Raw genomic sequence first — 25,529 nt, forward strand, 5'->3', positions numbered from 1 at the left:
ATTTTATAAATGAAATGTGTCAGTATTTGGTTAACATACATACATAGTTAACCATATTTGGTCAACATACATAGTTAACATACAGCGTTAATATTGGTTTCAGGAATAGAATTTAGTGATTCATCACTTACGTATAATACCCAGTGCTGATCATAGCAATTGCCTTCCTTAATGCCTATCACCCATTTACCCCATCCCCCATCCACCTCCCTCCATCAGCTCTGTTTGTTCTCTGTAGTTAAGAATCCCTTATGGTGGCTTCCCTGCCTCGATTTTTCCTCCCTTCCCATATGTTCCTCTGTTTTGTTTCCTATATTCTCCATATGAGTAAAATCATACGATATTTGTCTTTCTCAGGATGACTTATTTTGCTTAGCATAATACATTTTAGCTCTATCCATGTCGTTGGAAATGGCAAGATTTCATCTTTTTGATGGCTGAGTAATAGTCCATTGTATGTATATACCACGTCTTCTTTATCCATTCATCAGTTGATGGACACTTGGGCTCTTTCCATAGTTTGGCCATTGTTGATAATGCTGCTATAAACATAGGGGTGCATGTACCCCTTTGAATCTGTATTTTTGTAACATTTGCATAAATACCTAGTAGTGCAATTGCTGGATCATAAGGTAGTTCTATTTTTTGCTTTTTGAGGAACCTCCATACTGTTTTCCAAAGTGGCTAGCTTTTCCAAAGTGGCAGTTTGCATTCGTACCAACAGAGCAAAAGTGTTCCCGTTTTTCCACATCCTCACCAACGTCTGTTGTTTTTTGTGTTAAGTGTAGCCATTCTGACAGGTGTGAGGTGGTATTTCATCATGGTGGTTTTGATTTGTATTTCTCTGATGATGTGATGTTGAGCACCTTTTCACGTGTCTGTTAGCCATCTGGATGTCTTCTTTGGAAGAATGTCTATTCCTCTCTTCTGCCCATTTCTTAACTGGATTATTTGTGTTTTTTTGGGTGTTGAGTTTGATAAGTTCATTACAGATTTTGGATACTAACACTTTACCCAGTATGTCATTTGCACACATCCTCTCCCATTCCATAGGCTGTCTTTAGTTTTCTTGATTGTTTCCTTCACTGTGCAGAAGCTTTTTATCTTGATGAAGTCCCCATAGATCCTTTTTGTTTTTGTTTCCCTTGCCTCCAGCAATGTGTCTAGTAAGTCTAGTAAGTTGCTACAGCCAAGGCCAAAGAGGTTGCTGCCTGTGTTCTCCCATAGGATTTTGATGGTTTCCTGTCTCATGTTTAGGTCTTTCAGCCATTTTGAATGTACTTTTGTGTATGGTGTAAGAAAATGGTCCAGTTTCATTCTTCTGCATTTTGCTGTCCAGTTTTCCCAACACCATTTGCTGAAGAGACTTTTTTCCACTGGATATTCTTTCCTGCTTTGTTGAAGATTAGTTGACCGTATAGTTGTAGGTCCACTTCTGGGTTTTCTATTCTGTTCCATTAATCTATGTGTCTGTTTTTATGCCGGTACCATACTGTCTTGATGATTACAGTTTTACAGCTTTGTAATACAGCTTAAAGTCTGGGATCTTGATGCTTCCCGGTTTGCGCTTCTTTTTCAGGGTTGCTTTGGCTATTCAGGGTTTTTTGTGGTTCCATACACATTTTAGGATTGATTGTTCTAGCTCTGTGAAAAAGGCTGGTGGTATTTTGATAGGGACTCCAATGCATTTTAATGTAAGATATGCAAAAAGGTTTATTGATAAGGCTTTGGATTCCATATAGCAGTTACCATTTGTTGAGTTTTGGTGTCGTATCAAAACATCGAGTCAGAATTATCTGAAAAGGCTATATAAATCGTCCTCTATTTTCCAATACAAATCCCCGTGAAGTGACTGTTCTCTTATGCTTGAAATAAAGCATCATATTTCAATGAATCAAATATGAAGCCGATATGAGAGTCTTCTCTTAAGCTGGACATTAAGGAAAATTTGCTTATATAAAAAAACAATGTACTCTTTTCACTCAGGTTTTTTGTTTGTTTGTTTGTTTGTTTGTTTTTTAATGTAAACTCCGTGCCCACCATGGGGCTTGAACTTGTGACCCCAGGATCATGAGTCACATGGTCTTATTGACTGAGCCAGCCAGGTGCCCCCACACTCAGTTTTTGTTTTTGTTTTAATTTTGGGAAGTAGTTATTTTCATAAAATTTTATGTTACATGTAATGGGATTATTCTTATTTCTACATGAATTTATAGATACATAGTGTTAAATTTCACAGTTTAAATTCTAATAGGGTAAATATCAATAATATAATCCGCAAAAGCTTTGGGGGAGTTCTCGATAACTTTTTATTAAAACATTTTTGTTTCTCAGTAATTTTTTAAAGCGTGTATAAGGGATTTCAAGACCAAAAAATGTGAACATAAATGCTCTAGGCTCTACAACATTAGTTCTCAAAGTGTTTTATACCAAGCATCTGATTGATGGACCACTAGCTCTGAAGCATTTTAATTGAATCTAAACCAAAAGGGGGTTTATTTCTAGACTATAGGATTTTTTTTAGTGTCTCTTATGGCTTAAAAATGCTTTGTGCAGTTTCCAAGGGGGCTGTAATATATCTCAACGTCTTCAACTACAGAGTCTTTAGCTTAACTGATGTTCTTTAGAATACATTTTGGAACTACTGTACTGTTCCATAAGCATGCCAATATTAAGAGTTCTGCTTAGCTATGCTTTCGAGACAGCTGGGAATAGAGAGCTTTGGACTTAAGACTAATAAGTCTTTGAATCCTGGGGTGCCTGGGTGGCTCAGTTGGTTAAGTGTCTGACTCTTGATTTCAGCTCAGGTCACGATCTTACGGTTCTTGAGATTGAGCCCTACGTCTGGCTCTGTGGGCAGTGCAGAGCCTGCTTGGGATTCTCTCTCTGCCCCTTCCTTCTCCTGCTTGCTTTTGTACGTGCTATCTCTCTCTCTTTCTCTCTCTCTCTCTCAAAATAAATAAACTTTTAAAAAAATTATTAAAAAAGGGGGCCCCTGGGTGACTCAGTCAGCTAAGCATCCAGCTTCAGCTCAGGTCATGATCTTGCAGTTGGTGAGTTCGAGCCCCCCACATTAGGCTCTGTGATGACAGCTCAGAGCCTGGAGCCTGCTTCAGATTCAGTGTCTGTCTGTCTGTCTGTCTGTCTCTCTCTCTCTCTCTCTCCCCCCCCCCTTCTCCTGCTCATGCTCTGTCTCTCACAAATAAAATTAACATTAAAAAAATTTTTAATAAAACATTTAAAAGTTCTAAAAAATAAGGCTTTGAATCCTGGCCTTGCCCCTTATTAGCCTCATCTTCCTTTCCTATTAACTGGAGATAATGGTAGCCAACATTAGAGGATTCTTCTGATCATTAAGTATGATAACAAGTAAATAGCCTTCCTATTCCATGATCTTCCTGTTCCTGTGAATCTTCATTACAGATATTCCCATGTTAGTAAGGCTAATGAGTCAGAATGGTGTAGAAACTAGTCTAACAAGTGAATAGAACAGTAAAAGTTACACTGATTTGGGCAGCCAGATATAAGTGGTGCACATATGCAGCCTAAGCTGCCTGAGCTTTTAAGCCAGCAAACATATAGTCTGCTTTGCCACTGATTCAGTCCCACTTAAACTTTTATTTTAAAAATGAGAACAATGAGGTCACCTTATTTTTAACCTGATAATAACTAGAAAGGGAGGATTTTAGTTTTTATTATACAGTTGACCCTTGAACAATATGGGTTTGAATAGGGTGGGTTCACTTACAGATTTTTGGTTTTTTTATAAAGACGGGTACAGTACCGTCAATGTATTCTGATTTTCCTTATGATTTTCTTAATAACATTTTCCTTTCTCTAGCTTATTTATTGTAAAAATGCAGAGTATAATACATACAAAATATGTGTTAATTGATTTTGTTATTGGTAAGGCTTCCGGTCAATAGTAGATTTTTAGTTAAGTTTTTAGGAAGTCAAAAGTTAGAAGTGTATTTTTGATTGCATGGGGGTTTGGCCCCCCTAATTCCTGTGTTGTTCAAGAGTCAACTGTATTAAACACTCATAAAATTTCATCTTGGAGAGAATATAGGCCGATGCTTCTCCATATTTTGTGTAGTTTCAATATATTCCTCATTTTCTGTATTCTTATATTTTGAAATTCCTCTCATGGATTCAGGTTTATCTATGTAATTTGGCATCTACTTTGGTCTTTCATATTTCAAATAAGAAACAACTTCTCGGGGTGCCTGGGTGGCTCAGTCCGTTGAGCGTCTGACTTCGGCTCAGGTCATGATCTCTTGGTTCGTGAGTTCCAGCCCCACGTTGAGCTCTTTGCTGACAGCTTGGAGCCTGGAGCCTGCTCCGGATTCTGTGTCTCCCTCTCTCTGCCTCTTCCCCGCTCATGCTCTGTCTCTCTCTGTCTCTCAAAGATGAATAAACGTTAAAAAAAAAAAAAAAAATTAAAAAAAAAGAAAGAACTTCTCTACACCTTTATTGTTGTTAGCATTCCTGTACCTCATGTTCTGAGCCCAGAATTAAAGAGCCCTTCTTACACATGTAAAGTACTCTTTCATTGTCACTGTGTACTAGGCAGTCTGGACTATAAGACATGCTTTAGAAGTTAGTGAGGGTACTTGCCCTGAGGAAGCCGACATATCTTGGGAAAAAGACAACATACAGCATGTCTTGGTAGAAGATTATTATAGGCATAACTTTGAATTATAGCTCTGCCCTTCGGGTCCTCTGGCCTTAGTGACTTGGCCAGTCTGATTCTCTTTCTTCCTCTGTAAATTGATAATGATACCAATTCTGCCCCATTATTTTTAGGATTAAATGGGAATACTTTGAGTAATTGGGTTTGTGCTTAGCATTATGTGTGCTCAATAAACGTTAGCCTCCCTCCCCAACCAACACACCTGGTTACCACCACCACTATATATATTTGTATATCCAGAAGTAAAATATAATACTTGGGTACTTTGCTCTTTGGTGAGCTCTTCTAGTTATAACTATTAAAGAACTATTTATTCTTGTTTTATACAGTTTTAAAAACTTGGTTCTATTTCTAAGCCATGGCATGCAAGGCAGAAGTCCAACAACTGGAAAGACCGCTGACAGAGCCAAAGTAAGAGCTTGGCAACAAGGAGAAAGTCACAAATCATTACCAAGAACAGAATAAAACAAAAACTCTGTGATAGTGTTAGTCCATTAGGTGAAGAAAACATTCCACTTTTTCTTAGCTTTAAATATATAACTGCAGTACAGTATAGTATACTAATCTGTTTATAAAATCTATACTGTCAAAAATATGAGTCTGTTTACTAGATCTCTACAGACTATATCCTTTCGGTTTTCATCAAGATAATAATCTGCATGTGATTAAAAAATCAAGGATTGTAAGGGCTTTATAAGAGCAACAATTTCTTCTCCTTCCCTATACTTCATATTGTTTCCTATAAAAACCACTTTGAACTTATTAAACTATTTGATGATTACTTCCATTCTCTTTTTACAAATTCCCACTTTGGTTTATCAATTTTAGACATTATCTTGCTATATAGTAAGGGTTTCATTTATTTCTGTTCTGCCAAAATTTTGTTATATTTAGCTTCAAACTTTGCTTATTTCTTGTCCTATTAATTCTTGTTTCAGTTGAGAGTGAGTCCATGCCTTTTTTAAAAAACAAAAACAGACTTTATTTTATAGAGCAATTTAACATTCATAGCAAAATTGAGCTGAAGGTATATTTTCCATATACCCTCTGTTCCCACACACACATGGCCTCCACCATTATCACTATCCCCCATCAGAGGTAAAGTTGTGACAACTAATGATCCTTCATTGACGTATATTGTAATCAACCAAAGGTCATAGTTTACATTAGAATTCACTCTTGGTGTTGTACGTTCTGTGGTCTTGGACAGATGTATAATGAATGACATGTATCTCTCATTATGGTAGCATACAGACTATTTTCATTGCTATAAGAATCCTAAATGTTTCAGTTTTTAACCCCCCACACCCCAACCCCTGGCAACTACTGATCTTTTTATTGTGTCCATAGTTTTGCCTTTTCTAGAATGCCGTTTAGCTGAATCATACAGTGTGTAGTCTTTTCATATTCTTTCACTTAATGTTATGTGTTTAAGATTCCTCCCTATCTTTTCACGGCTTCATAGTTCATTTCATAACATTCCATTATGTGGATGTGCCACAGTTTGTTTATCCATTCAATCACTGCAGGATATTTTGGTTACTTCCAAGTTTGGGTAATTATGAATAAAGCTGCTATAAATATCTGTGTGCAGGTTTTTGTGTGCACATAAGTTTTCAACTCCTTTAGGAGAGTGATTGCTGTATGGTATGGGTACATTTAGTTTTATAAGAAATTGCCAAACTGTCACATTCCCACCAGAATGACACTTCCTGTTCCTCCCTAGACTCACCAGCATTTGGTATTGTCAGTGTTCCAGATTTGGGCCAGTTTAATAGATTTGTAGTGGTATCTCATTGTTTTAATTTGTATTTCTTTGATGACATATGATGTGGAGCATCTTTCCATATGCTTATTTTCCATCTGTGTATCTTCTTTGGTGAGGTGTCTCTTAAGGTCTTTGGTCCATTTTTTAATCAGGTTTTTAGTTTTCTAATTGTTGAGTTATAAGGGTTCTTTGTATATTTTGGATAACTGTCCTTTATTAGATAAGTCTTTTGCAAATATTTTTTCCTGGTCTGTGGCTTATCTTACTCTCTTGACCTTATCTTTTGAAGACCAGATGTCCAGCTTATCAATTATTTCTTTCATGGATCATGACTTTGGTGTTGTATATAAAAAGTCATCACCATACCAGGCCATCAGGTTTTCCTCTTGTGTTATCTTCTAGAAGTTTCATAGTTTCATGTTTTACATTTAGGTCTGTAATCCGTTTAGAGTTATTAATTTATTTATTTATTTTAAGTTTATTTTTATTTGAGAGAGAGTGAGAGTAGGGGAGGGGCAGAGAGAAAGAATCCCAAGTAGGCGCCGCTGTGCAGAGCCCAACGCAGGGCTCGAACTCTCTGTGAGATCATGACCTGAGCCCAAATCAAGAGTTGGACACTTAACTGACTGAGCCACCCAGGTGCCTCTGGAGTTAATTTTTTTTAAAAGTGTTAGGTCTACTTTTTTTTGGCACTTAACCCTGCTTGGTATTCTCTTAGCTTCCCGAATCTGTGGTTTAGTGTCTAGCATTAATTTGGGGAAATTCTCACTCATTATTTTTCAGATATTACTTCTGTTCATTCTTTCTTGTCTTCTCATTACACATTTGTTTGACCTTTTTTTAGTTGTCCCACAGTTCTTGAAGATTTCGTTTGTTTCAGTTTTCTTTTCCTGGTTGCATTTCAGTTTTGGAACTTTCTATTGAAATATCCTCAAGCTTTGAGGATTCTTTCCTCAGCCATGTCCAGTCTAGTAATAAAGCCCATCAAAGACTCATTCTTCATTTCTTTACATATACCCATTTTTTTGTTTTTTGTTCTTCATAGAATTTCGGTCTCTTGCGTTGCCTATCTGTTCTTGCATGCTGTCTTCTTTATCCATTAGAGTCCTTCACATATTAATCATAGTTGCTTTAAATTCCTGGTCTGATAGTTCCAGCATATCTACCATATCTGAGACTGGTTCTGACACTTGCTCTGTGTCTTCAGATTGTGGTTTTGGGGGGTTTTCTTTGTTTATTTATTTGTTTTGCCTTTCAGTATGTCTTGTGATTTTTTTTTTTTCTTGATAGCCAAGACATGATATACTGGGTTAATGAACTACTATAAATACATCTTTGGTAATGTTGTGGTAAGGTGTTTGGGGGGGCTAGCATTCTATAGTCTTAAGATTATGCCTCAGGTCTTTTAGTATACCTGTGAATTTTGCAATTGCTTCTCAGTCCTACCTGCCTCTACTCTCCCCCATTTAGGTGGGAGAGGATGGATAGATAGACTAGAGCTGGTGGGTATTTCCCTTCGTCCAGGTCAGTTAGGCTCCAATAAACCTGGGCAGGTTAGGCTCTGGTTAAGTAGGTTCTCTTGAGGATAAGCCTTGTTGAGAAGAACAAGTGGATTTCTGGTGGACTTCAGAATGGTTCCTTTTTCCTTTCCTCTGCCAGAAGCACACAGGCAGGGACTTTTCTCTCCTATGCACTGTGAGAGCTTGGTAGAGCTCCGAGAGGTAAAACTCACGGTATGACGAAGGTCTCCCTATAACTAGGTCCCCCTGAAGTTTTTATCTCAGATTTGTATTCACTGAGCCTACAGCAATTCATCAGTTACAGTTCAGTCTTTCCTTCCCTGACGCTAGTTTCAAGGAGGTTAATGCTGATGGGTTTCACCTCTAATAAGTTATGATTCTTTGTATTTACCTTCTGTTAGCCTTCAGTTAGGGGGACAGCAGTGTGCTCTGTGACCTGACTTTTACAGATCTAAGGAGAGTTCTTGGTTTTTCAGTTTGTTCAACATTTTGTTTGTTACAATGGAGTTTTTTGACTTCTAAGCTTCTTACATACTAAACCAAAAGCCAGAAGCCCATGCATTTTTCCTTATCCTTCACCTTCCTTATCCTTATCTCTTTAAACTTGTTAGCTATACTTTTACGTATTTAATATTAAGAACATTTGCACATTGTTCTAAAACCATAATTCTTTTTTTTTTTCTTTTGAGAGAGAGAAGGCGCGCATACACACGTGTGGGGGGGGAGGGGCAAAGGGAGAGGGAGAGAGAATCTTAAGCAGGCTCCGAGCTTACCAGGGAGAGACCTCTCTCCAACTGAGAGATCAAGACTGAGCCCAAATCAATAGACCCTAAAGCTACTGAGTCACCTAGGTGCGCCTAAAATCATAATTCTTAATTGTTTAATATATTCTGATATTTTTTTAAAAATAAAAATATATTTATATTATGAAGATAAAAATATTTTTACTGCAGATCCATTAGTATAATATAGTACTATGATTACATTCTTCTTTTTGTTGTTGTTATTATTTTTTTAATGTTTTTATTTTTGAGAGAGGGAGAGAAAGAGCACAAGCAGGAGAGGGGCTGAGAGAGGGAGACACAGAATCAGAAGCAGGCTTTAGGTTCTGAGCTGTCAGCACAGAGCCTGAGGCGTGCCTCGAGCTGATGAACTACAAGATCATGACCTGAGCTGAAGTCAGACCTTTAATCTTACTGAGCCACCCAGGCGCCCCGTGATTACATTCTTCTATAGCTTTCCCCTTCTAAACTTTCTCGATTGCCCCCCCCCCTTTTTTTTTTTTTTTTTTTTTTTTTTACTGTTTGCCTTCATCTCCATTTCTTCCCCTTTATTTTTTCTGAAATCTTTCTGGAGCTTTCTGTCATTTTAATCTGGACTGGTTGCTTTCCAGGTCAATTGCATAGCTGTCATCCTGCAGCTTTATTTCCCTGCTTTCTTGCCGTGTATCTGTTTTTTTCTGGATGCTCTGCCTCTAAGTTTTGCTGAATAACATCCTCAGATATTTTCTCAAGAAAGAGTTCATAGGAGATAAACTTTGTTTATTTCTGCATCTATAAAAGTGTCTGTTCTTTCCATCATCTTGATGCTAGTTTGGATACAGAATTCTAGGTTGAAAATAATTTTTTCTTAGAACCTTGAAGGTGTTGCTTTATTATTTTCTAATATTCAGTGTTACTGATGAGAAGTCTGATTCCAGTGCAGTTAATATATCTTCTTAGTGATCAGCACCTCTCCCCCTTACTCGCTTCCCTTATGCAGATTCTGGATGCTCTTAGGATCTTTGTTTTATCCTTGCAGTTATGAAGCTCCACAGTAATGTGTTCAGGAATTCTTTCACCTGTTGTGTGGAGCACTCACTAGACTCTGTCTGAAAGCTTGTTGTCCTTGGATTTGGGGAAAATCTCTTGTTCTTTATTACTCTTCTGTTTTCTCTACATTTTTTGTAGACCTCATTTAAGTAAATTTTGTCCTTTCAAATTAATTCTCTTTTTTTCTCCCATATTTTCTAATTCACCTTTCCCCTTCCTACTTCTGGAGAAATTTTCTTTATCTTCTAGTATTTCTGCTGAACTTTGTATATTTCCTGACATCTTGTTCTTTGTTCCTTTTTCATAGTATCCTGTTCCTGTTTTATGGAAGCATTAATTGTCTGAAATCTGGCAGAGGATACTGAATAGAGTATCTTTAAGTGTTCTTTCTTTCTTGAATTATATCTTTCCCTCAGTTTTTTTTCCCCCTGTTTTTAAATTTGACAGTTTTCTTCCATTATGTAGGTTTTCCATAGTTGCCTGTTGATCTTTGGTAACCTGTTTACATTTAATGCAGCAATAGAATAACTGAGCTCTGTGTACTTGGGTTTAGCTCCTTAAAAGGCTGCCTTACTTTGGGAGGAGTGGGTCAGATGCTGACTCTTACTGGATTGCTAAATGCTAGAAACAGAAGCCTTTCTCTGGGGCAACAACCCCTATCCTTATCAGCTGACCTAGTACTTCCCTACATTTCATTCTTTAAAGAGAAAACTTCCAGTTTTTTGTTTGTTTATATTTGGAGGGTAAAGTCTGGTTGCTAATATTCTGTGAGCAGCTGTAGAGATAGGGATCTTAATCTCTGTCCCAATCTCCCCCTTAGTCATACCTGGCATTTCTGGGTGAGTCCCTGGATTTTGCAGGACAAATTGTCTCTATAGATACTCCTGGCACTAATTTCTTCCACCTACTGTTTTAGGCATGACTCCCATCTCCTTTCTGATTGCTAAAATTTGTTGAGATTTCCTGTCTGCTCATTGTTGCCCCTTCTCTTTTATTTATTTTTGTGGATTTATTCCCTTAGTATCATTTTAAGGAGATTTTTGAAGGGAGAAGAGGTAATTTCCTGTGCTCAGTATATTGTCTTAAACCAGAACTTCAAAATACTTATGAAGGCTTGAAAGCATCTTATATTTTAGAAGAATTTTCATGAAAAACTATAATAAAACCCACTTTGGTGCTTAAAGGCATTAGTTCTTGGCTCTCAAGAGAATGTGGTTTTCAAGAATGACTTAGTCTCTGAAGTCCTTGACTGAATAAAGTACATTATGATCAGGGTAGTGAATAAAAAATAATTATTATTTGTGGACCAGACACTTTTGTGTTTTATTAAATATGGTTTCATTGAATCCTCACAGCAATCCTAAGAGGTAGTATATTATTTTCCCCAGTTTACATAAAAGGAAACAGACACAGTAAAGTAATATAACTTGCTCAAATACTATATAAATGATACAGAATGATTCCCTAACCACATTGATCTCTGTAAGTATTAAAATGAACTACAGTCTAGTTTATCTTTTCTTCCTGGAAGTTGGTGGCTTTTTGATAAGTATTATGGAACAGAGTGTAGAGACAAGAAGTCAATACTGCCTATTTAGGATTGATATTCTTGTGAAGCCAATACAATTAATGAAAACTTTAGCTTCTCTCCTGTCTCATACTAGCAGCCAGGATTCTGTGCTGGTTAGTAAGATGCTACAGTCACTCCAGTTTGTAGTGCTTGGCTATGCTACATTTTATTTTATTTTATTTTTTTAATTATATGAAATTTATTGTCAAATTAGTTTCCATACAACACCTAGTGCTCATCCCAAAAGATTTTTTTTTAATTATATGAAATTTATTGTCAAATTAGTTTCCATTATGCTACATTTTAAAGTGTATTCCATTTCTGTGGGGCGCCTGGGTGGCTCAGTCAGATGAATGTCCGACTTCGGCTCAGGTCATGGTCTCACAGTTTGTGGGTTCGAGCCCCGCATCAGACTGTGCTGACCGCTTGCTTAGAGCCTGGAGCCTGCTTCAGATTCTGTGTCTCCTTCTCTCTCTGCCTCTCCCCCGCTCATGCTTTGTCTCACTCTGTTTCTCAAAAATAAATAAATGTTAAAAAAAAAAAAAGATTTTTTTAAAGTGTATTCCATTTCTAGAAATTTGCCCTACAGTTCTACAAGTGCACAAAGTTTCATGCACAGGAATGTTTACAGCATTATTTATAATAGAAAGCTAAAAGAACCTAAGTGTCTGTCAGCAGGGAATTGGTTAATTTGTAATAGGTATATTCATGCACATAATGCTATGTAAAAAAAAAAACATGAAAGATCTATGTATGCTGATATAAAAAGATCTTCAGGTAATACTGTGTGAAAAGTCATATATAGTATGACTATATGTGTAAAAAGTGTTAAGTATGCGTGCTCATGTGTTTGTATACATGTGGGAAAAAGGGGAAGAACATATGAAAAGAATTGTTACTTCTGATGGGGATTGTAGGGACTTCAATTCCATATCTTTAAGTACCATTTTATTTATTTTACTATGAGCACGTAAATTTTACAATGTTATGAAAATAAAGCTTAATGGTTTTCAGTAGCTGGCAGTAGTAGACTAGCAACTACTAACTGGCCCTGGGTTTCTTAGGTGAGTTAGGATCTAATGGAAGAGATCTGGGTATCTGTACCCTATCAAGGACTTTAAGTGGTTCTCAATATTAGGCAGCTGTGCAGTCATGCTCACAAATATGCATAATGTAGACTAAGGCGAAATTACTGCGGAGAGGCAATTAAAAGAATGAGACTACTTTGAATAATGCCAGACTAATAAATTTCAAAATTTGGAGGCGATAAATGATGTTCCCAGAAATTATCAAATGTTTTACCTTTTAAAAATGTTTGTTTGTTTATTTAGAAAGAGAGAGCGAGTGAGAGCCAGCCAGGGAGGGGCAGAAAGAGAGAAAGGGAGAGAGAATCCCAAGCTGGCTTTGCACTATCAGCACGGAGCCCGATTTAGGGCTCGATCTCACAACCCTGTGAGATCATGACCTGAGCCAAAATCAAGAGTCAGACATTCAACCGACTGAGCCACCCAGATGCCCCAATTACCAAATATTTTAGAGGTAGACAACCTAATTTATACCACCTGACATGGAAGAAATAGACACATATCAGGAATCCTGCTCAGGTGTGTCACAGGTGGATTCTTCCAAATCTTTACAGAACATGTCATTCCAAATCTATTTACAGTATTTCAGAGCAGAGAGAAAAAAAAGTAAAGCTTGTTAGTCGTGTTTACAAAGCCAACATAGCACCACTTCCAAACCTTTCAGATACAGGAGTGTTATTTTTTGGCCAAATCATTTTAAGATTGTGGTTAAAATTGTATAAATATAATTTGAAAAATAATATATACCATGACTAAATGGAATTCATTTTAGGGATCAAAGGATGGTTTGATGTTAGGAACTCTATTAATTATTAGCATTAATGGACCAAAGAGAAAAATTATGATATTTTACTTTTCTGCCCCAAAATGCACACAATAGTATTAACTTCTGTTTGTGGATTTTGAAAACACAAAACCCGAAACAAAACTCTTAGATGAGTGGAACTAGCTGAATAGTTTCACATAACAAAGGTGTTGCAGAATGTTAGCTAGTACCATGCTTAATGACAAAATACTAGAAGTGGTCTCGTTGAAGTTAGGAAAAAGATGATGAATAAAATACCATTCCAATTAAAGTCACAATTTATTTTGATAAATGATTCTAGAGATTACCTGGGGGAATAAATAATATGAGAATAGTCCAGGAAATTCTAAACGAGAAAAAAAATTGAGGACTGGGCTAATAACTCTATCAGGTATTTAAATATTATAAATCTAAAGCAAGGAAAGCAGTCAGAAAAAAATTCATGTAAGTGTGAGTGGCCTTTTCAGGTTACTGGAGAAAAGGAGATAAGGAAACACTCTCATATTGATAGTGGGAGAATAAATTTGAGTAACCTTTTTGAAAGGCACTTGGTGATAGCAAATGCATTTTTTTATCTTTTTAAGAGAGAGAGGGAAAGAGCACAGCTGGGGAGAGGGGCACAGAGAGAGACAGAGACAGAGAGAATCTTAAGCAGGCTCCACACTCAACGCAGAGCCAGACATGGGGGCTCGATCCCACGACCCTGGGATCATGACCTGAGCCCAAACCAACCGACTGAGCCACCCATGCACCCCACAAATGCATTTTTAAGTGTACTTATATTTTGGTCCAGCATTCTGCTTCTAGGAATTATTCCAAAAATTTCTTTAGAGACAAATTTTGTTGCATTCACAAGATTGTGATGGGAAACCAGACCTGATACTGTTTCATCAGAGATTGTTAACAAATTTGTATTCAAAGCTTCTTTCCTCTGCTGCTTTCAAGGATTTGTGGTCTCTCCAATTGGGGTAGCTTGGAAACATAGTCCTCAGTGACACATAATGCCTGACTTGGGCTACAAAGTGAGTTTGTTTTAGGTGTCGTGGCCAGGATCAATCATAGGGAAGTGACTGCAAATATTTTGCCTTTGAGCTCTTTTATCTCCCCTTTTAAAACCTCCTTCCTGCAACCTGATGGGACAGTTTGATAGATATCAACTCTTAAAAGTTTGTTATGCCTGATATTGTAGAAAGGTAGAATCCTTCCTTGCTCTCCTACCCTCCAGCCCCTCCCCCCTCCCCCCACTACCCTCTAGTCCCTTGGAAAGAGCTTTGGGTTTGGAATCCAAGGACCTGGCTTCTAGAGCCAGTTCTTCCACTGACTAGCCCTGAGACTTAGGAGAAGAAACAAGATTACCCTTCTAAACACTTTCTTTGAGAGTCAAGCATCCTAACCTGTTTTTGTACTTGTCTTTCCACTCACATTCCTCCTGTTAATTCCTTAATCCATTACAAACGAAATTTTACCCTACTGCATCTCTACTAGTGCTCCAGCAGCAAAAAACCTCCTAATTGCAAAATATCGAATGCGTTTTCTTTCCTTTTTTATTTGTTCCCATTAGTTTTCTTTTTTGAAAAGTATCTATCACTCTTCTGATTTAAAGAAATTAAATATTTTAGTAGTAAATACAGACTTATGTAAAGAAAACATAGAAATATCCCTTACTCTCAGCACCCAGAAATAATCACTGGCATGTTCACTACCATTTATATGTACGTATCTTAATATATTTGGGATTATACTTCTATATACACTGCTTTGTATCTTCCTTTTTGTTTTCAAAACAATACTGTAAGCAGTGGGTTTTAAATATACGGTTTTCTCATTATATAGTTACTTCATAATCAGTTCTTGTGGTGAGTTTAGGTTGCTTCTCATTGTGAACCCCTTTGTACATGAATCTGTATGTGCAGTAATGATTTTCTTTCAGGCTTGCTTCCACCTTCCAAAACCTCTTTACACCCTTGATTTCCTCCTTCTGCTGGTCCTTTTTGCTACTGCTTCTTTCGTAGGCTCTTTTTTATGCCTACACTTAGGTTATGGTGTTCTCCAGAGTTCCCTTTCGCGGCTCTGGGCTTGCAGGCAGTCTCATTCATTTACTCCCTCAGCTTCAGTCATCACCTGTTGTCTGGTTCCCAGGTGTGGAGCACATCTCGGCAAAGTGCTCTCTTCTGAACACCCTCCCTGCATTTCTTACTGTTCCCTGGGCATCTCCTCCTGACTGTCCCATGGGCACCTGAAACGCACATAACAGGGATAAACAAACCAACTACATGCAATTTCCCTTTAGGTCGTCCCTTTACCTAGCATACGTACAAGGACGTATTTTAGATGTTTTACGTTTGTTTTATAAGCAAAAGTAGCTAAGATATGTAATGATCCCTTACAGGATGGCACGTGGGCAGAAAAGGATAATGGATAGGGGTGGTGATCCTAACAAAATGCCTGCGTATCTTTCAAGGCTTGTGTGGCCTTCTCAACTCTTTCTTTTCCTCATAGCTGATATGAATCTGCCTCCTTATCCTCCTTGCCCTTTTAAATTTATACAGAAGTGATGCCCCTTAGTGGCAGAATCAGGAACTTCCTCCATTGCTGATCAATCACACGAAAAATGTCTTCTTGTGTGCTTAAACAAATTGTTATTGTGATTTGACACATTGCTGAACTGTTGTAGGTGCTTGTTTTGCAATTCTAATAAATACTTACCGACTTCACCCGTAACGACTAGGTACCTTCGTCTTTGAGTGTTTGAGGAAAAAAGAAAATAGACCAAATACGCTCCACAGGAGTGTGGAATGTGTATCTTTTGAGAAGGTGAGACAAGGATACTTAATGCTTATTTTATTTTAAGAGTATAATGTCTGTACAGTAGACATTACTCCAGCTTTTGGAGTTGTAATTAAATCTCATAACCTAAAATTCTCTTTCTAGTCGGATACTTAACTTGTAGCTAGTCTAGAAATACTTGTTGAATGACCTAATGGTCAGTGGCGATCCTTGAAGACCTTCATGCTTTAAAAAAAAACAAAGCAAACAAAATTTTTTTAAAGAAAAGTAATATAACCACAATTAAATACAATGTGGGAAATTAGAGAAAAAAACCCTATTCTTGATCTCCCCTGACAAAACTGCCGATAGAGTTTTTATATATCTGGTTCTTTTCAGATTTGTGTTTATGTGGTTAAAATTACATATCCTGCTTTTTTTTCCACTTACTGTGTCATTTTATGACTGTTACTTTAACTGGCTGCATAGTAATCTTTTAGTTGCAGGGACTTTTGGCCCTGTTGCATGTACAGTGTGTATGAAGAGTGGATGGTGCCTGGTTTCTGAAAAATATGACTCTTGAGCAAACACAGTAATTCTAATAAAATAAAATTGTGTATCACATAGATTTTTCTAAATAGGAGAACTATTGGGGCACCTGGGTGGCTCAGTCAGTTAGGCTACCAACTTCGGCTCAGGTCATGATCTCGCAGTTTGTGAGTTCAGGCCCTGTGTCGGACTCTGTGCTGACAGCTCGAAGCCTGGAGCCTGCTTCAGATTCTGTCTCCTTCTCTCTCTGCCCCCCCCCCAAATAAACATTCAAAAACATTAAAAATAAATACATAAATAGGGGAACTATATAACCCTCATAATCGTAAGGTCAGTGCTTTATTTTCAGACTTCTAAGACTGAAACCCGAGGAAGTTGGTTGTCAGTAAGTGTAATATGCTCTGTGTCAGCTATGTATTTTGGAGAAGTTACAAACAGATGTTAGATACCTGTTTATTTGGAGGCTTATTGTCATTAGTATTTAACATTGTGTTCTCTTACAGATTATGGAGCTTTGTGGTGCAACGAGGCTTGGTTATTTTGGAAGAAGTCAGTTCTACATTGCTTTGAAACTTGTAGCTGTTGCCCAGTCTGGTTTCCCTTTAAGAGTGGAAAGTATAAATACAGGTAAATATGGAGTACATTAGTAGCTGAAATGAAATAAAGTCCGTAGAATTGCTGAGTCTTCTTGATATTTTAGTGGCATTTGTGACCCTAAGTGTCATGGCTTTAATCTCACTACCATGCTTTTTTTTTTCATTTGCGAATATTAGAAAAATATCTCTTTCCTAAATCTGTTATGGCGTGTATGTACTTAATACATATTTGATGATAATATAAAAATTGTTGAAAGTGATGATTTTTCAGAACTAATTCACTAAAAATTGCTTAGAAAGAGGTTAGGTGAATAATTTTATCAAAGTAAATGATGAATTGTAGTGAGCATTTTCTTATATGCCTTCCTTATATTCTTCTTTTCTGCTGAGTATAAAATAGCATTATACTTGTGGGTTTTTGTGTGGGAAAGCTATACACTTGAAATTAGAAACTATTAACCAAAACTTTCTGATAGAGACAATACTAAAATATCGGCAGACTAAAACCTGGTTACAGACATCTGGCTGCCTTATAAGTATCACCTAGGAAAATTTGTTTTTTTATGCTTTGGAGGCTTATTGATGCCCAAGTCAGTGGAAATTCTGTAAAGGTAGGCACTTAAATGCAGACAGTTCTTTGGTTGTCATAGCAAAAAGAGGAAAGAGAACACTTGAGGTTTTCTGTAATGTTAGAGTTTTTATAAATAGTTTTAAGCACCAGCTCAGTTTATTAGTCAGTGTGAGGTTTTCATTGTGGACTTCTGGTTTGCCACACATCATTCTTCTAGAATTGAGAGTGTATATTCTTTTCAGGTACTTTTGAATTCTTTTACTTACATCCTGAATAAGCTTGGTTTAAGTGTGGAGTTTCAAGGCAGATGCAGGTAATCATAGTGGAGGGAAGTGTACTTTCTGTTAAAAATTCTGCTACTGTTTTGTTCTGGTCTAAAGGTATGAGCTATGGTTGACCTGCAGAGAAGTTCTGTCTTCTTTCTTCTCTGTTTAAAATTGAATGTAGGATATTTGCTGCAGAAGTGTCATAAGCCAGACTAAAACGGGATAGATATGATGCCTTGTGCTGTGTCGTTGGCAGGTGAGCAGTAAAATATTTTCAGGAACTTGTGCCATGAAAATGTCTAGATTAATCTAGTCTCAATCTAGTGACATTTTCTACGTTTTGCTTACAGCTCTAGCATCTTACTTAAGAGAATCAGTATGAGTAGAAACAGCCTAGCCTTCCCGGTCAGACTGACCTAGGTTCAGATCCTAACTGTCAGTTACTATCAGTGACCTTGGCATCTGGTAGCCTCAGTTGCAAGCATAGAGCCAGACAGGACAGTTATTACAGTTTTAGAAGGTCAGTTTAGTGTTGCTACTACTTTCTAGGTTAGAGTCTCCCTAAACAGTGTAAGGGAGGTGGTCTAAATGTAGTGATAAACATGTGTCTGTGGTTTCTGTATCAGTTTTTACAAAGATTCTTTTTAATATCTAATTCATATTTCAGTTGTAATGTGTGCCCCTTTTTCTTTTAAAGTAATAATTATTTTTGTGGTTAACAGTGAAGGACCTTCCTCTGCCGAGATTTGTTGCTTCAAAGAATGAACAGGAATCTCGCCATGCAGCCTCATATTCTTCAGATTCTGAAAATCAAGGGTCTTATTCTGGTGTAATTCCCCCACCACCTGGCAGGGGGCAAGTGAAAAAGGGATCTGTAAGCCATGACCCTGTCCAGCCTCGTACGTCTGCAGATCAGCAGGTAATCATGTGCACGTAAACGTTATCTATCGGTTGATGTGCTGTATAGATGTTCACATCAAAACTTATTGAGTGCCTTGTTGATTAAAATTTAAGTCTTAGAATAATAATGATATTCTTTCTAGGAACCTGCATCCCCAGTCGTTTCACCACAGCAGTCCCCACCAACTTCTCCACACACATGGAGGAAGCACAACCGTCACCCCAGTGGGGGAAATAGCGAGAGGCCACTTACAGGACCTGGGCCATTTTGGTCTCCCTTTGGTGAAGCTCAATCAGGTATTTTAAAATTCTTTAGAAGACAGTTATTTATTAAGGGTTGTAAATTAAAGGAAGCTTGATGATGTTCCTTCCAGAGTTTCCTCCAAGATAATTTTAATTATAAATTAAGTGCCTTAATTAGAAGCAAAAGCCAACCATGAAAATTTGTAGGCAGATACATCAGTTTAAACAATGGTAATTGCGTTTACATAATACATATAATTCTTAGACAAAGTTGATCAATATCAGATGCTCTGAGGGTGAAATGGGTAAATAATAACTTCCCAGAATATTAGGTATATATTACATTAGCTCCAGTATTGACAAGGAAAGCACACAGTAACAATTTAAAAAATTTCAATGAGGTATAATTTTATTCATTTTCAATTTTTTTATTAAAGCTCTTTTTTTGTTTTATTTTATTTGAGAGAGAGAGAGCGCATGTGTGTGCATGGAGGGGGGGGGGTGGGGGAATAGGGACAAAGAGTGAGAGAGAATCCCAAGCAGGCTCTGTGCTATCAGCACGGAGCCCCACTGGCCTCGATCTCGCAAACTGTGAGATCATGACCTGAGCTGAAATCAAGAGTCGGACACTTAATTGACTGAGCCACCTAGGTATCCTGAGATATAATTTTAAACTGACAGAAGAGATTCAGTTTGGAAATTGTTAACATTTCTTCAGAGTTAGAGTTGGAAAGAAAACTTCTATAATATGTATGTGGTGAGTTACAACTAAAAACCTATGGTTAAAAACAGTTGGCTTTTCTTCAAAAGTGAGTCGGCATGTGTACTGTTCTCCCCCTAGGTTCTTCTGCGGGTGACGCAGTGTGGTCAGGGCACTCTCCACCTCCACCACAAGAAAACTGGGTCAGTTTTGCAGATACTCCACCAACCAGTACTCTTTTAACCATGCATCCTGCTTCTGTCCAGGTGTGACATTTTATTGGTATTGCATTTTTATTTGCTTCATTCAGAGTATTGCTGCGGTCATTGTTTTCATATTTTGCTGTGGCACACTTGATAAATGCAAGTTCACTCCTTTTACAGAACACAGAACTCTGCTCTGTGCCTTTTCTTAAAGTCTCTTCTCATTGGAATGTTTCACTAAAAGTTTTGGCTGATTTTCTTTCTAATTATTCAGTGAAATTTTGAAAGTTGTCTGCCCCTAAGAATATCTCCTATTTGCTTGGCTTTCTTAGCACGTTTTTCATAACTTTCTGTTGCTTACATATTGCTATCATTCTACGCACTTATATAATCATCGTGCAGAAACATTCAGTAACTTGATTATAACAAATATGTGGTTTGCTGATGAGTTTGTGAAGACTTCTTGTATTTTAAACATTCACAGAAAGTAAGTTTTATTTTCAAAGATGAGTAACCTAGCAATCTTGGCCCATATAATCATTACAGATAGAAAATGTACTGAGGAAAAAAATGTTTCATTACAGGACCAGACAACAGTACGAACTGTAGCATCAGCTACAACTGCCAATGAAATTCGTAGGCAATCCAGTAGTTATGATGATCCTTGGAAAATAACAGATGAACAAAGACAGTATTATGTAAATCAATTTAAAACCATTCAGCCTGATCTAAACGGATTTATTCCAGGTGAGTTGTTAAAAACAGAGATTCTTGTAGATGGGACAGGACAAAGTCTCAGTTTCATAATCTCAAAGGCATGGTTTTTATTGGTCAGAGATTATAAAGAAAATCAGTTCTCAAGTTGTGTGTCTAAAAAGCTGATAATCACTGGAGACAAAAACATGACGTGCACACGTGTTAAGGGTACCTTTTTCCCAATGAAAAAAGCCTTAAGACTCTTACCTTCATTTTATTCTTGGATCTCTACGTTCAGAATAACATTAAACAACACTGTTTTAACATTTCAGGATCTGCAGCTAAAGAGTTTTTTACAAAATCAAAACTTCCTATTCTTGAACTTTCTCACATTTGGTAAGTGTGGTACTTCACATCAATCAGGTAATGTGGGTTGTTTCAAAGGAGTTTCCAGCAGGTCGATTTTTGAACCTTAAAAAATAAACTATTAGAGTTATCTTTTCAAGAATGTCCCCAAATAACTCAGTATTGCCTTCCAATAGTAGTCAGTTTCTATCTTACTCTCTGGAAAAGAAATAAATGATGCCAATACAGTACTTTTTAAAGTGCTAAAATTCGTTAAGCCATATTAGCTGTTTAAACCATATTAGCTGTTTCTTCTTGCTTAGCATAATGCATGGAAGAAAAGCTAGTTGCTTCATCCATGGTTATCTTTATCCCATTTGGTTTTTAATAAGCCTATACCTGTTATGTATTACCTATACCTATACTAAGCCATGTGCTTAAGAACATTGCTTAGCTCCCATTTAAGTCCATAGTAAGACTCACAAGAGCTGTGATGTAGTTGGAATTAGTTATTTAAAGCAAATTATAACCACAAGTTACTTTCTAAAAACAATTATCATATAAGCATAAATGGTATTTCTACTCAATATCAATCTATTTCTTTATATTTTAAATTATTTTGTTAGTAGGGTTTTTAGTAGCTTTGAGTGCTGTAGCAGAAGAAAGATAATGCCTAAAACTGAAAAATCAAGAACTGGCAATATACACTTGCTGTTTATGGTATCAGGCATTAACTACAAAATGGTTGCCTCTGCATCTAGAAAGTGGGACAATAGTTGAGGGGAAGGGGGGGTTCTGCTGCTTTTTAATATCAAGCCTTGTAGTCTGTTGAATGCTATTTTTTTTTCATATTCTACACTTTTATTTTGTGGTGATTGTGAGACAAACACAATCCCAACATTTAGACTTCTCATCCTTCCTGAGGACTATCTGACTCCATGGCTCATGCACCCCAAGTACAGTAGGACTTTGTAGAACTTTGATAACAATAAAAACAAAGTTTTTAAAAATTTCAGTGACGTATTAAATGGGCCTGACTTTATCCCGTTACTAAAAATGCATATGAATTAAAGGTCCTTTTTTTTGGTGACCTTATGTATTGAGGGTGCTTTTCAGCATTTTATTATAAGAATTTCAAGTATTCAGAAAAGGTTAAAGAACTGTGCCTTGAACACTCATATGCCCACTGCCTGGGTTCCACAGTTAAACAGTTTGCTATATTTGCTCTATTATACTTTTTCCATCTGTGGGATTTTTTAGGTTATGGATTGTACTTTTTCTGGAAAACGATTTCTTTTTCTTCTTTTTGAGACATAAAGGGATCCAGAGCAAATGATTATATTTATGGCAAGTTTGTGTTCCAGGGAACTTTCAGACTTTGATAAAGATGGAGCATTGACACTGGATGAGTTTTGTGCTGCTTTTCATCTGGTAGTTGCTCGGAAGAATGGCTATGACTTACCAGAAAAACTCCCTGAAAGCTTAATGCCCAAACTGATTGATTTGGAAGACTCAGCAGGTAAGTTCGGGAGCCTAAGGGACCTGGTTACAGGCCTTGATAAACATCATACTTGATTTGTAAGGCAAAATTAAGATAGCTGTTAAAACTTAGCTTAACAACCTCAAGAGCATGTAGATTTAACATCAGAATGTAATATACAGGCTGAACTTGGATTAATGGTTTGTCTTAGTCAGCTTTAAAAAGATAAATAATTATATGCACTACTATTTTACTTTACACTTTTGACTTCCTGAGATTTTAAGAATATTTCACAGAATCTTGTTATTTTGCCACAAGGCAAATGCTTTAGTTGAATTATATATTGTCTGAGGTGGGAAAGGTAGCCTGTGTTATCAATATTTTTCCATTTAATGCATCTTAATTTGTTGAAGGACGATGCCTGGTTTATCATTAGACAGCTCAGTCTGCAAGCAGTTTCCTTTCAAAAGCCCAACTCTTTTCTTCAGACTCTAAAGAAATTTGGAAATTTTGCGTTTCATTGTAAATACCGCACTTTTGTTACCGTGTTTACAAGAATACTTTTGTAAATGCCCATATTTATTAGGCATTTTTTTTAAAGGAAACAAGAATATAAGGGGTAAAAAAGTGAGCATGTTGTTTTAAAATTCAGAATGAATAAAAGGAAATCTAATGTTAAATTTTTAATGAGACTAATTAAATTACTGTTTTCTGTTTTCCTATCTAAATTATCTTTTCGATATTGTGATGGAAAGAATTTTATACTTTTAAAAGAAAAGCTGAAGCATAATTTGGCTCTGCAAAGGGCATTTATCTGTTAGGCAGTGTCTGTTTAATTCAGAAATTCACATGATCTGACCTTATTGTCTAAATTATACAGAAGGAATCATATGCATGTTATTAATGTCACGAAGAGAACATTCTCCTTGATGTTAAGAATCTGAGTCTGCTTCTGGTTTTGCTAATTATTCCTGTGACCTCGGGCAAGTTCTGACCATTTATTTTTTGCCTTCTGTTTCTCCACCTGAAATGTGGATTTGATGCCATCCATGTTTCTGAATTGTACACTGACCTTTTGGCAACGAGGAAGTTGATTTAAAAATTGAGCATTGATTTTTATGTTTTTTAGAAACACTGTCCTATGAGAATCCTAGGATTTTTCTGATCATTTCAGGTAGCTATTAGGCAGCCTCAACTTGAGCAGAAAGCTAAGTATTTTTGTTGACAATTTTGCTTCAAAGTACTTTGATTTCTCTAATTAAGAAATAAATGAAAACTCTATTTAGCTTATTTGATAGTAGCCAGAAGGGGGAGAAATTTTGGTAGCTACAAACGTGGTGTATCATTTTAAAACTTGGGCCTTGTATCTAGAATTTTTCTGTGACTTTCTTTGAAAACTGGTAGGATACTAATACAAGGAAGTAAGTCAAGTTTATTCTGTTATGTTATTTTCTAGAGACTTGTCTGAACCTGTTATCTGTTGCATTCAGATTGGTGAATTTGGCTATAGCATGTAGTCAGTGGAGGCTTTTGTTTTTTATTTTTAATTTAAATAAATTCTGGTTCTTTATAAACTCGACTTACTGCCAGAATTTTAAGGTTGATGAGTCAAGAACTTCTTTTTTGGGCATTTGTCTTTTTATCCCTGTTAAATCTGTTTAGCTAAGAGACACTCTGGTTTGGTTTTAATTTTTTTTTTTAATGTTTATTTACTTTTGAGAGAGAGAGAGAGTGTGAGCCACCCAGGCTCCTGTAGACACTCTGCTTTTTGCCTACATATATCTGTTTACTATTGCTTTAACTATAATTTTAAAGGTGTCAAAGAAACAGATAATTTTGTCCCATTCCAACATAATATTATATGGTTTTCTGATCACCTTTATTCTAAACATTTGGCTACACAGTATTAAACTCAAATCTGCTTTGCCTACATATAAATTATAAATTTGGAATTCTGTTAATTTGGGGGTTGGAGAAACTGTTTAATATTTTTCCACCTACCTATCCTAAGCCTGAGATTCATATTTTAAAAAAAATGAGCCTGGAAGAGCCTGGAGCCTGCTTCAGATTCTGTGTCTCCCTCTCTCTCTGCCCCTCCTCCACTCACACTCTGTCTCTCAAAAATAAATAAAAATGTTAAATAAATAAAATAAAATAAAATGATAAGCCTGAGATTCATAGTACACAAAGTCCTTTGTATATAGAAATTGTGTGACACTGTAGATCACTCAGTATCCACAAAAATAATTTAAAATGGCTGTGTTTTTAGAAGTTCACCTTAGAAGTTTTAAAAGTTAAAAGACAAATACCCAAAGAGTTTCCTTTGGCGGAGCTTGCTTTGGAATTCTCTTTGGAGCCTTTCTGACTCACAGGCAAAAGTAGTTCCTGTTCCTCTGATCTCTCGTAATATTGCCTACATGCTGCTTCTTATAGCACACACATCACACTGAATCCTGTTTTGTTTTGTTTTGTTTTGTTTTGTTTTCCTCTTTCTACTACTTCTCTGAGCTCTTTAAAAACAAACAAACAAACAAAAAACAAGAAATGTATCGTGTTCATTATAGTATCCTAAGGACCTAGCACTTGGCCAGGCAGGTACTAATAAGTTGTTCAGCAAATAATTATTGAGTGAATTAATGGTAAATGTGTGCCACTTTTAAAGTAGGATATTTTTCTTAACACGTTTCTTTGAAATATGGCTGTTTGTTACCATAAATTTGTGATGTTGGGGCATACTAAATTATTAGCTCTGCAGGTATTCTGTGTTGGCAATTTAAGTAACTTAAAAAATAAACGATGAATACTGGTGACTTAAGTTACAGCCACTTGGGGTAACAAGTTAGGCTTTCTATATGCATGCAAACATGGGTTGGGTTGGGGACATATGTAATTTTTCCAAAATTATTTGATGAGGTTTTTAGGATTAAATGTCAGGTAAAACAGAATAACTAATGATCTGTAG

At 36.6% G+C, this 25,529-nt stretch overlaps 1 protein-coding gene across 7 annotated transcripts in view; it reads left to right on the top strand.

Moving 5' to 3' along the window:
- REPS1 (RALBP1 associated Eps domain containing 1) overlaps positions 1-25,529 on the top strand; it is an 86,864-nt gene that overhangs the window by 29,933 nt on the left and 31,402 nt on the right. For 6 of the 7 annotated variants that reach the window (XM_027056772.2, XM_027056768.2, XM_027056767.2 and 3 more), the window contains exons 2-8: positions 17,071-17,194; positions 18,723-18,919; positions 19,044-19,197; positions 19,985-20,109; positions 20,631-20,793; positions 21,075-21,138; positions 22,452-22,606. In XM_027056772.2, coding sequence (XP_026912573.1) covers positions 17,071-17,194; positions 18,723-18,919; positions 19,044-19,197; positions 19,985-20,109; positions 20,631-20,793; positions 21,075-21,138; positions 22,452-22,606 — 982 coding nt within the window. The remainder of the gene's footprint in view (positions 1-17,070; positions 17,195-18,722; positions 18,920-19,043; positions 19,198-19,984; positions 20,110-20,630; positions 20,794-21,074; positions 21,139-22,451; positions 22,607-25,529) is intronic. The other variant, XM_027056769.2, reaches the window with a different exon arrangement.

Source organism: Acinonyx jubatus, chromosome B2 (assembly GCF_027475565.1).
Source record: "Acinonyx jubatus isolate Ajub_Pintada_27869175 chromosome B2, VMU_Ajub_asm_v1.0, whole genome shotgun sequence".
NCBI classification, from domain to species: Eukaryota; Metazoa; Chordata; class Mammalia; order Carnivora; family Felidae; genus Acinonyx; species Acinonyx jubatus.